Below are 12,410 nucleotides of genomic sequence, written 5' to 3'. Positions count from 1 at the left end.
TCCGACCTTAGACTCCGCCTCCTCCAGCAGAGCCAGCGCTGATTGGCCGAATTCCGTACTCCGGCCAATCAGCACTGGCTAATGCATTGTATTGGCGTGATGAAGCAGTGCTGAATGTGTGTGCTTAGCACACACATTCAGCTCTACTTCATCGGGCTAATAGAATGCATTGGCCAATCAGCGCTGGCCAATGCATTCTATTAGCGTGAACTGAGTTTGCACAGGGGTTCTAGTGCACCCTCGGCTCTGCTACATCAGATTGCTACATCTGATGTAGCAGTGCCGAGTGTGCATCAGATGTGTAGTTGAGCAAAACTGACTCAGCACTGCTAAGTCTCTGCATTCGCATAGGAATGCATTGGCCAGCCTTCGGCCAATCAGCGCTGGCTCTGCCGGAGGAGGCGGAGTCTAAGGTCGGACCTGAATGGAGACTGGTGTGGAGCGATCTTAGACTCCGCCTCCTCCAGCAGAGCCAGCGCTGATTGGTCGAGTTCCGTATTCTGGCCAATCAGCACTGGCCAATGCATTTCTATGGGGAAAAGTTAGGTTGCGAAAATCGCAAACTGACAGGGATTTCCATGAAATAAAGTGACTTTTATGCCCCCAGACATGCTTCCCCTGCTGTCCCAGTGTCATTCCAGGGTGTTGGTATCATTTCCTGGGGTGTCATAGTGGACTTGGTGACCCTCCAGACACGAATTTGGGTTTCCCCCTTAACGAGTTTATGTTCCCCATAGACTATAATGGGGTTCGAAACCCATTCGAACACTCGAACAGTGAGCGGCTGTTCGAATCGAATTTCGAACCTCGAACATTTTAGTGTTCGCTCATCTCTAATTTTTATGTGAAGTATCTCTAAGTAAAAATAAAAATTGCAACCAGGTACACCCAAAGCAGAAATTTCAGTTTTAATTCTAACAAAATAATGCTCTGTTTCATTCCATCAGATATAGTGCATGCATCAAAGTGAAGGACATCATAATGGAATCCTGGTAGAACTCAATACAAGGCAATGTCCAGTAATGGGACTTGCTTCAATATAAGAGAGGAGTAAATATGTTGGGGGTTATCATGCTCTCTCTTCACGAGATTGAACCCTTTTTTTGTGTAAGGTCACACCTTTTTTGTGACTCATGCAGTATAATACTTCTTCGAGACATGAATGGCACATATTATGCCCATGTTACATATAAAATGACCAGAACCTGGTGGGTGTTGTAGGGATCCAACAGGCTAGAAATCTGCATACTTTTCCAGGATGTCATCCCATTATCGGTAGGTATAAATAATGCCCCCTTAGTGACCCATCACAGTATAATGCTCTGTTATTGCCCCTATACACAGTACAGTGGACTCTTTAGTAGCCCACACACACGAAGTGGGAAACAATGTGATGTGTAATGAATCCATCTCACTGCACACTCCATGAGTCACCTGTAAAGCCAGTGAGCGCCTCCATCTGTACAGATGAAAGTTCACATTTTGCTTCTAAGGCAGACAGGCTGTCTTAAAGAGGACCTTTCGTGTCCTCATCAATGTGTGGTATTAGGGGGAATTCACACGGAGTAAAGTGGAGCGCGATCTGGCACGTATACGGCGTGTCAGAGTTTGCGGTCTCAAAAAGATCCCATTAATTTCAAAGGGAGTTACCAGCGTATACGCCGCGTAATTTTGCGCCCGTAATTTTTTCGTAGATCTTTTTGAGCGCGCAAACTCTGACACGCCGTATACATGCCAGATCGTGCCCCACTTTACTCCGTGTGAATTCCCCCTTACATACCATTAGAAAGTCAACAGTATGCTGAATATAGCGCACTGTCAGCTTTCCCTGTATGTGCCCCGGTGCTGGAGATATTGTTGCCCTTAGTTTCGGCACCAATGTCTCTCAATTGTCAGAAAGGTGGGTCTTATAACCTCGCGTCATTGCTGGGCCGTGAGGAACGCCCCCTCCCTGACAGTACAAGGCTACTTTAGAGTATTATCAGGGGGGCATTTCTCACAGCCAAAGGATGACACTAGGCTGTAAGGCCCGACAGTGGAGAGATATTGGTGTTGAAACTATATCTCCAGCACCAAGGAACATATCGGCAAAGCTGAAAGTGTGCTGAATCCAGCGCGCAGTTGCCTCTTTAATGGTATGTAAAACCGCACATCTCTGAGGACATGAAAGGTCCTCTTTAAGTTAAAGTAAGGATAGCACCCGTGACGTTGCGTGAGCGTTCATCCTTACTGAGTAGGGAGGACAGTTTTTTCGGCCATAGAGAATAAATAACACAATATATAGTGAGGAAGTGGCCATCCTAGGAATTTTTTTATATTTTGTCATCACTATATGAACAATAAACCAATAGAAGAACAGTAATGTACAGGAGAGCACAGTCATAAACCAATGGTAGCATGAAATAATAGGTTCCAAAACAAATTTTATGAAGCCAGGTAGATTACTATTTTTATTAGTGTAACGAATTATGGGAAGAGAAAAAATTCCATATTCTATTTTTCTGAAGTTCTTTTTCTTCCAAAGCACAGCACAGACATGGCAAGCGCAGTTAGGATATATGAGCTCCTTCAAATCCCACCACAGCTCTCACCTGAGCAACAAACGGCTAAAACGTTAATAATCGCAACTCATATGACTAAAGTGAAAAATCATTCACAGGGAATTTTCACATTTGCTGTAAAAAGAACCACTAAACCTTAAATACATATACAATGTGTATACCAGACCAAAAACTATCTAACAGCATTCAAAGAATTATAGCAGATTATTTAAAGGGAGTCACCAGAACGCAGGGTATCAAATCTAAGTAGATAGGTTAGGGTCACCCGAATTAAACTGTGTGCGAATTGATGTCTATATCGCCAAGATAGATTGAGATACTGGATTCTGGTGACAGACTCCCTTTAAAATTGGCAATAGACTCCATTATCTATCTTACAACCTTATCCACAGTGCTGCTACTGCAGATCGCAACAGGTAGCCAACTGTGATTACTCGCTGTGTGGCCAAGGACTATACAGTATATTATCATATTAACAGGGTTCCTCACCACAGATATTATGACATATCCATAGTATAAGGTAAAATGTTTCATAGAAAGGGGACCTCTTGATCACTATTCATTTAGGTGAGGTGGCCACATCTAGGCAGAGATTAGAGTTGGGCCAAACTCATGAGTTTTTCTTCTTATAATTAATATTTGTGTGTTCTTCCATTCATTTAATCTTCACAACATTGGGGTACCCCACATGACTGCTGAGGCCCAACCAGAGGCCTCATTGGTTCCTTGAGGCACAGGACATCAGCTAGGAGGCCAGAAGAGAAGATGGTTGGACCACTGGACATCGGGAGAGGTGAGGGAAGAGGAAAATAGATTTTTTTTATGTTGGTGTCCGCTTATTATACTCTGGTGTCTGAAGATACTTAACAATAAATAATAGTGAATCGTGGGTGGCAAACACCAAAACTTTTGAAAAATTTGGGTCAAATCTCTTTTGACCCAAATTGGTTCACTTATCTCTGTCAAAGAACAGGTGGCCGCCATGTGTGCAGCTTTTTTGATTCATATCTACAAGACCTCTGCTTATGCAGGGCTGCTTTACTCACTAGTGGGCCCTGTTTAAAGGTTTCATGTGTACCCCCACAACAAAATTTAATGCCCTCTCATGTGGCGCACACAATATAGTGCCCCCTTAAGTATCCCCATGTAATATTATTACATACACATTTTTTTTAAAAAAAAACTCACCTTTCCTCGTTCCTACAGAGTTCCCTGCAGGCTCTGACCATATTGATGTCTCCAGCTTGAAGCTCATTGGGACTCCTTGCCACATACTTCATCATCCGCTGCCTGAATGGTAGAGCTTGAAGCTGATATTTCTCTGCTCCACCATTGTGTTCAACTTTATTTGTGTCCTAAGTACATAGATAAAGTCAAAGTAGCTACCTGCAGCCGGAAACAGCGGAACAGCTCACAAAGTATGTGAATGTCTTATTAGACAATGTTCCCTCTAAGCCTCGGCAGGTGTTGACCAAATTATCAGGGACCTGGGTAACGTCCCATCTAAGCCAACCAGGAACCCTAACAAGAACATTGATATCTCTGCCAAGAAGCCAATACAGTGTCAGAACTTGCGATAATCCTATTGAGCTGCAGATAAAACACAGTGAATGCTGTAAAATCAAAACCCAAGAAACTACCGCTATAGCAGTTGGGGGAGTGATGAAAAAAAGCCCACATCTAATAGTATGTAGATTTTTCCTATTTGGCATGGTTTTGTTTATATGTTAGCTGTAGCCCTAAGTAACACAACAGGTAATATAGTTTTTGCTTAAAAAATGCATACTAAAACAAAAACAAAAAAATTCTATAAAAAGTAAGCATTTTTGTATGCGCTATAACAAATCTTCACCATGTAAACCCATTACTCCTCAGATAACACAGTAAGAACTTTCTGAGTCGAAGAGCCAATCATAGCATTAGCTGAAGTTTTTTTTTATTTTACATAGGACTGCAGGTAACATTATCTGTACTCGCAGAATTATCACTATTTTATCTGTGTGGTGTTATAGGACTGTAGAAAATAAAATCTTATACATTATCTCATGGGTTGCATAGGACTGCAGGTAACCTGTATATTATCTATATTATCTGTACTATGTAATGCGACTGATAACACAATGATAAGTTTTTGAGTACAGATAGTATATTTGATACTGCTTACAGCCCTATGTAAGACCACAGGTAATGCTCTAACACTCTCTTTTATACAAAGTTTTTATTTAAGTTCTCAAACTGGATGTTGTCTGAGGTGTTATATACAGTCCTATGAAAAAGTTTGGGCACCCCTATTAATCTTAATCATTTTTAGTTCTAAATATTTTGGTGTTTGCAACAGCCATTTCAGTTTGATATATCTAATAACTGATGGACACAGTAATATTCCAGGATTGAAATGAGGTTTATTGTACTAACAGAAAATGCGCAATATGCATTAAACCAAAATTTGACCGGTGCAAAAGTATGGGCACCTCAACAGAAAAGTGACATTAATATTTAGTACATCCTCCTTTTGCAAAGATAACAGCCTCTAGTCGCTTCCTGTAGCTTTTAATCAGTTCCTGGATCCTGGATAAAGGTATTTTGGACAAACAATTCAAGTTCAGTTAAGTTAGATGGTCGCCGAGCATGGACAGCCCGCTTCAAATCATCCCACAGATGTTCAATGATATTCAGGTCTGGGGACTGGGATGGCCATTCCAGAACATTGTAATTGTTCCTCTGCATGAATGCCTGAGGATTTGGAGCGGTGTTTTGGATCATTGTCTTGCTGAAATATCCATCCCCGGCGTAACTTCAACTTCGTCACTGATTCTTGAACATTATTCTCAAGAATCTGCTGATACTGAGTGGAATCCATGCGACCCTCAACTTTAACAAGATTCCCGATGCCGGCATTGGCCACACAGCCCCAAAGCATGATGGAACCTCCACCAAATTTTACAGTGGGTAGCATGTGTTTTTCTTGGAATGCTGTTTCTTTTTGGACGCCATGCATAACGCCTTTTTTTTATAACCAAACAACTCAATTTTTGTTTCCAAAATGAAGCTGCCTTGTCCAAATGTGCTTTTTCATACCTCAGGCAACTCTATTTGTGGCGTACGTGCAGAAACGGCTTCTTTCTCATCACTCTCCCATACAGCTTCTATTTGTGCAAAGTGCGCTGTATAGTTGACCGATGCACAGTGACACCATCTGCAGCAAGATGATGCTGCAGCTCTTTGGAGGTGGTCTGTGGATTGTCCTTGACTGTTCTCACCATTCTTCTTCTCTGCCTTTCTGATATTTTTCTTGGCCTGCCACTTCTGGGCTTAACAAGAACTGTCCCTGTGGTCTTCCATTTCCTTACTATTTTCCTCACAGTGGAAACTGACAGGTTAAATCTCTGAGACAGCTTTTTGTATCCTTCCGCTGAACAACTATGTTGAACAATCTTTGTTTTCAGATCATTTGAGAGTTGTTTTGAGTAGCCCATGATGCCACTCTTCAGAGGAGATTCAAATAGTAGAACAACTTGCAATTGGCCACCTTAAATACCTTTTCTTATGATTGGATACATCTGGCTATGAAGTTCAAAGCTCACTGAGGTTACAAAACCAATTTTGTGCTTCAGTAAGTCAGTAACAAGTAGTTAGGAGTATTCAAATCAATAAAATGATAAGGGTGCCCATACTTTTGCACCGGTCAAATTTTGGTTTAATGCATATTGCGCATTTTCTGTTAGTACAATAAACCTCATTTCAATCCTGAAATATTACTGTGTCCATCAGTTATTAGATATATCAAACTGAAATGGCTGTTGCAAACACCAAAATATTTAGAACTAAAAATGATTAAGATTAATAGGGGTGCCCAAACTTTTTCATAGGACTGTAGGACTACAGATAACAACAACTAGATTTTCAGTACTTGAGAACTCCAAAGTGCATTGCATTCTGGTCCAGAATCACGTTATATTAAAAGTTGTCTGAAAAGTTACTGATCATTTAAGGCTTAGGTCACACATGCGCGGAATAGTGTATTTTGGTCCTGATTTTGACGCGGGAAGCCGCGTCACAATTGGGACTAAAATACGCTTGCCACGACTGTCAGTCGCAGCTTCCCGCTCCGGAGTAGGCCCAAAATGAATGGGCCTAGTCCGTAGGGTGCTGCCGCGAGGATAACGCCACGACTCAAAGAGCCACAGGATCCGCCTGAAGAAAGGGCAGCTCGCTTCTTTTTTCCGTGAGCGGTATCTACAGACCACCATGGTGAGGGGGCGGATTATGACTTGGATTCCACACCAAAATCCGCCCCCTCCGTCCCCGTATGAACGGGCCGTGAGAGCTGGGGACCAATAATTTTCTCCATTTAGTCTATGTGAACGCACCTATATTTGTCTGGCATGCTAATGCTTGGATTCTTCATATGAAACAGCTGACATACTGTTTATCAGTCATACTGTGTTCTGATCAAAACCTTATGTGCATAGACTATACAGACAGATGACTGTAATAGTCGATAGACACATCACTGTAGAATATTAACTGCAATTCATTGCAGCTGCCATAAAGCACAAACACTCTGCTCAGACTAGGAGGCCAGTCATTATCCATCCAATTCCATTCATACTGCCCCTAGTGGCAGCAAGTAGCTGAGTTTTTAATTTTAAAACAATTTTCTGAAAATGTTAACTATTTCTGATCTGCATTTGATGCAATAAATATCTTCATTCGCTGTAATGTATTTAATCTGGACTTTGGCATTGATAATAAAGGAGAAAAGCAGATTTACAATATTGTAATAAATTATTTATTACCAATGACTGAAATAATAAAACAAAGGGGAGGTTAAAGACAAACTTTTATTTAACAAATTATATTAATAATACACACTAATATCACAAGAAAGAAAAATCCCCTAAAATACAGGGCGTCATGTTAAATAAATATAAAATAATATGTATACAGAAACTGCACACTTCCGAGAAATCTAACAGAAAATAGCACATTTCAGAACAGAATACCATTTTTTTTTGCACTGTGAAAATTGCACATCTCACAGCACATATGGAGCAGATCACGGAACAGCGATTCCATAGGATACTGGGTGACCATAGTGTTATTTTGGCTTATAAACTGGGCACCTATAGACTAATGTGTTCCTTTTTTTTCAAATTCTGTACAACCCCTTTAAGAATTTTTGGAAGAAGCTGAAATGATGTTCCTTTGTGCTCTTTCCCATAGCTTTAATGCAATCTGGACTACCACATATTCTGAACATTTGCCACTTGTGAATTTGGCCTATAATGCTGTGGCTCAAGCCCTTGTACAAACCACGTCTGGGAGACAGAGGAATACACTGGACTACATAGGGAAACTTCAATCCAGTAAGAGATGGAACTATATACTAAGAACATGTTCGGACGGCTGATGTGAAGGAGAGTCCACAGGAGAAACCTTAATCTGAGCCTCAGACATCCACTGCAGATTTATATATCGATTAACCCCATGCAATTAGTCCAATATGAACGTGGCTACCAGCTACAGTTTCCATGCAGATACCACTTCAAGGACTGTTATAACAATTTATCCTCTGCAAGACAGATTTTCACAATGGGAAGTGAAATACATACAGTTTTCTGAACAAAGCACATGATGAAAATCATCAATGTGAACATGATCCTAAAAAGTAGTGGTCAACCTCTCACAATATGGGGGGGGGGGTCACACACTGAGAGGAATTTATTATGTCCGGTTTTCCGCATGCCAATCCCCTGTTGGCGCTACATGCGTCATAATTATTAAAAGACCCCAGCTTCTTAATAATTCAGGTGTACCCCTGTAAATCTACGCCAGTCTAGAACTGAGGCGAGATATAGTGAATGTGTTGGGCTGAGTCATTCCCGCTTCGATCTCTGCCTACTTTTCACAGTGCGGAAGGAATGATGTGGTGCAAGAAAGGGCTCTGCACCAAAGATGTCCCCCAGTTACACCCATCTATGGCAGAGAAATAGTGTAGATGGGTTAGTAACTCACCGCCTTATGTTCTATGTCTCAGTTTTCTAAGAAATGGAAAACAGGATCTGCTAGTCCCTACTAGCCCTAACCCATGAGGACAAGTATAGTTATATCCAACAAGCTATGAATCTAAAATAATCCAGAAAAAAAAAACAACAACTATATAGTGGTATAAGACCTGAAGTGCTAAGTGAACAAACAGCTATATTATATGATAATCTTCCGAGAGTTCCTGCTCATACACCTGTATAGAAGAGCAGATCAATGATCCTATCCTCTACCAAACTATGGTTCCCTGGATCTCTAATGTTCCCGGGCCACTGGACAGAGACCCTGCAAAAAAAAAACGTAGCATAAAGAATCATCACTTTTATGGTATGGACAGAAAACTGGTTTCCATTTATAGGCACTCTCCATAGGGGCAGGGACAGTAGTCAATACGTTTCACATTGGGCTCGAGTGAGTTTGCCTGCGATTTTGACGTATGACCACAATCTTTTTGTGACTAAAAGCCATAGTCGCAGTATCTTCGAGGTCACAATGTAGCTCCATTCATTTACATCAGTGAAGGAGTCGCAGGGTAATGTCAATCTCTGGTCTGATGATGGAAGTCACTGTCAAAATCGATGTGTAGCCCTAGCCTTATGGAGACCTTACCTCAACTCTATACACACACAATCTGTTTTCAATATAGGAAGGGGAGCATGAGATACCCCTTAATCCATTAATAAGACCACGTCAATGCTATCCATACACAGAATATTCATCAATGACATCTACTCTTAGTAGGACATCTCCCAATTCAGTCTCCTGGTAATGTTGTCAGGATGGAAGAGAACTAATCCTTGAACAACCAAATTATAAAAATTCTCACAGTAGGGCTACATTTACATCTACAGAGTCTCCAACAAAAATTGGTGGAGAGAACAGTCCTGCATGGAGGACTACCTCTCTCTACCGGTTTCAAGCTTGAAGCAGCAGAGACCTGGCGAACCCTATTATAGTCAATGGGGTTCATGTGTAAATGCTAAAACAGCAGTCCATCTCTCCGTTGCGACAGACTGCTGCAGATGTGTACCTAGCTTAATACTGAATTGGACAGTAGTAACGAATATCTTTAAAACCTCCTAATAGTTTGATCCGTAGTCAAAAATTAGCATTTCTAAGGATCCTAAGGTTACTTTTTGACAATTGGGTTCCTATAACTTCACAATGACTTACATCAATATCAGTGCATTTTATTGTATGGGGATTCTAAATTCTGGAGCCCTACATGAATCTATAAGGTACATCTTATTGTGAGGGCACATGAGCTAATGATGGTCCACCTAAATTATACTTTGTAAATTAGGAAAAACCTTTACATTTTCAACATACAGCTCAAAAACTTCAATCCTGATGGGACAATAACCAGTTAAATATTAGATGATCGGTTACGTCAGCCGCTTCATCATCTTCCTTTTAGAAATTACATTTTTTTTTCTTAGGTCCATTTAATATTTAATTACAAGTCCAGCTCTGGCACAATATTGTATTACAGCCGGCAGAATTGCCTCTCATAAACCTTCAGCGGTTTTAATTTAGAAGAATAATTACAAGAAACCTGTTGGTTATGAAATGTATCCTGTATGTGTCCTATACAAAAAGATTTCTAAACACCCCGCAGAATATCTGGCTTATGCCATCTGTCTGACATCTAATCTGGTTTTACAAAGCAAGAGACGGCCATTGTTGTGCTTCGCTTTTATACGCAAAAGTCATTTGTGCTAAAAGGGACGGGCGGAGGTGCCGCACTTATTATAAAATGAACTGACATTCTGAACAGAAATGATGTCATACTGAATCTGCAGCAATGGGTTCAGCAGACTGGCGATCGAGTTCATAAGACTGTGAGTGTGTGTGTGCGTGTGTTTGTGTGTGTAATATATATATATAATCTTCTAATTACACAAAAAACATCTGAAGAAGTCCTCAGTGATCAATCCAGAATGGAGTACCTTTCTCTCCGCTGCTTTCAGTACAAAAATGATGAAAACACAACAGACCCAGCAGACTGCCATTATAATCAATGGGGGTCCACTGGTATCTTCATGTAACCGCTGTTTTAGTACTCTGGCTCGCTGTCATATAGGTCCCCCTGGTGCAAGTGAATAACAGAGAGCTGGACATTTGCATGAACCTAGCCTCAGTTAAAGGGAACCTGTCAGGAGAATTTGGGACAATATACCACCAGCATGTCTTTATGGACCAGTGGTTTAGTATCCTAAATATGCCTATAGTAGGCTTGTCTGACCCGGAGGTTGTTTATTAAAATATTCTTATAGTTTCATAATAATATCAGCGACACTAGTGATGAGCAGTGAATATGGACTGCCTTAGCGTCATTGAAAAATGTACCAGGAACGCCAAAAATGAGTCCTTACTGGTAAGTATATTAGTGAATGACCCTAGGATGGACCGGCATACTGTACGCATATCTGGAACAGTAGTGGTTCAGCATCCCAAATTGTCTTAACAGGTTCCCTTTAAATGGACTTAATTGGTCCGATATGAAAGGATAATGCGGTTGCACATATATTATATTGGTGGCCATACTGATGAGCGGTGAGGACTTCCCATCCTTCAGTCTACCACGCACTGCCAACTACATCTAAAGCCATCTCCTGATACAAGAGCAAAAAAAAAGGCTGCATGGGTGGACAGGTTCCTCCAGGGTTTCCATTCTATAGATGACCTTAAGAGTCTATGACAATAGGTTCTCATATAAAGGGCAAAATTCATTTTACAACACTTCCACCTTTCCTTTTAAGTAAGAGTCTATATATACAAGAGTGGGTCCATTTTTATTGAAAGGAAACCCTATTAAATGTCTACCCTTCCCCTTTAAATACTAAGAAGCAATTATAAGATCAACATGTATAATTGGATTTTTAGATTTGCCATGCACAATGCATTTTTTTTTATTATTATTAAAAGGGTTTTTCAGAATGAATGGAAAAGTTCCAGGGAGGAGGAGGAGGAGTAATATATAAATAGAGGCAACACCTACCCCTGGTCCTCTGTTTGGAAGGGGGTCACATGCTTTATTCCCTCTGGTGCTGTAACTGGCCAGGCCTGAAGTATAGGACAATCACTGGCCTCTTGGATGCTGGTGACTCCAATTATAATATATCACTCACCATGTGATGGCTACGGCCAGTGGTAGTCGCTAAGTCTCTGGAGGAAAAAGGGATGTGCCAACCGAATGAAGGAGTGGGGTCAAAGGCTATCACTGCTTTTTTCACTACCCCCGGGATTTCCATTTATCCTGGAAGCATGTGTTGGCTTCCGCATACAACCCACTGCACGTGCTCACAGATTAGTATGTGCTCCATGTTTGGTTGGCGATACCGCCTCATCTCGTGCCACTGTCCCCAAATGCTCATGGATATCACATCTACAGAGACTGGAAGTGTGCAGACAAACTTAGTATAGGTTAACACTGAAGGGTGTGGAGCCGGATAGCTCAGCACAGGTAATACAACTCAACATGGGTACATTTTTTTTTTTCTTTTTAAGTAGCTATATTTACAAAATACCAATACAAAAAAAAAACAGATTCTGTTAGAAAAATCTCCACCAACTCTTCACGTCTGCCACCTTGGCAGGGCAGGGGTTAGAAGTTATGGTTAGCAGCAATGGGTTCTGCTCAGTAGTAGTACTTGTGCGTGCCAAATGCATAATGCCACCTTCCTATATCTCACGGTGGGGGCATCTGTTGGCAACGGGCAGGACTGGGGGGCAGGCGAGCTGCGGCGCTCTGTTCTGTTCTGAAGCTGTAGTCATACTGTGGGAAGACAAAGTGGAAAA

At 41.2% G+C, this 12,410-nt stretch overlaps 1 protein-coding gene across 3 annotated transcripts in view; it reads right to left on the bottom strand.

Moving 5' to 3' along the window:
• Positions 1-7,395: 7,395 nt before the first annotated feature.
• The window catches only part of MVB12B (multivesicular body subunit 12B), a 76,496-nt gene continuing 71,481 nt past the window's right edge, over positions 7,396-12,410 (bottom strand). For all 3 annotated transcript variants that reach the window (XM_075260207.1, XM_075260205.1, XM_075260206.1), the window contains exon 10: positions 7,396-12,387. In XM_075260207.1, the coding sequence (XP_075116308.1) occupies positions 12,301-12,387 (87 nt within the window). In that variant the 3' untranslated portion in view covers positions 7,396-12,300. The remainder of the gene's footprint in view (positions 12,388-12,410) is intronic.

Source organism: Leptodactylus fuscus, chromosome 11 (assembly GCF_031893055.1).
Source record: "Leptodactylus fuscus isolate aLepFus1 chromosome 11, aLepFus1.hap2, whole genome shotgun sequence".
Taxonomy (NCBI): domain Eukaryota; kingdom Metazoa; phylum Chordata; class Amphibia; order Anura; family Leptodactylidae; genus Leptodactylus; species Leptodactylus fuscus.
This window is presented reverse-complemented; position numbering and strand designations above follow the sequence as displayed.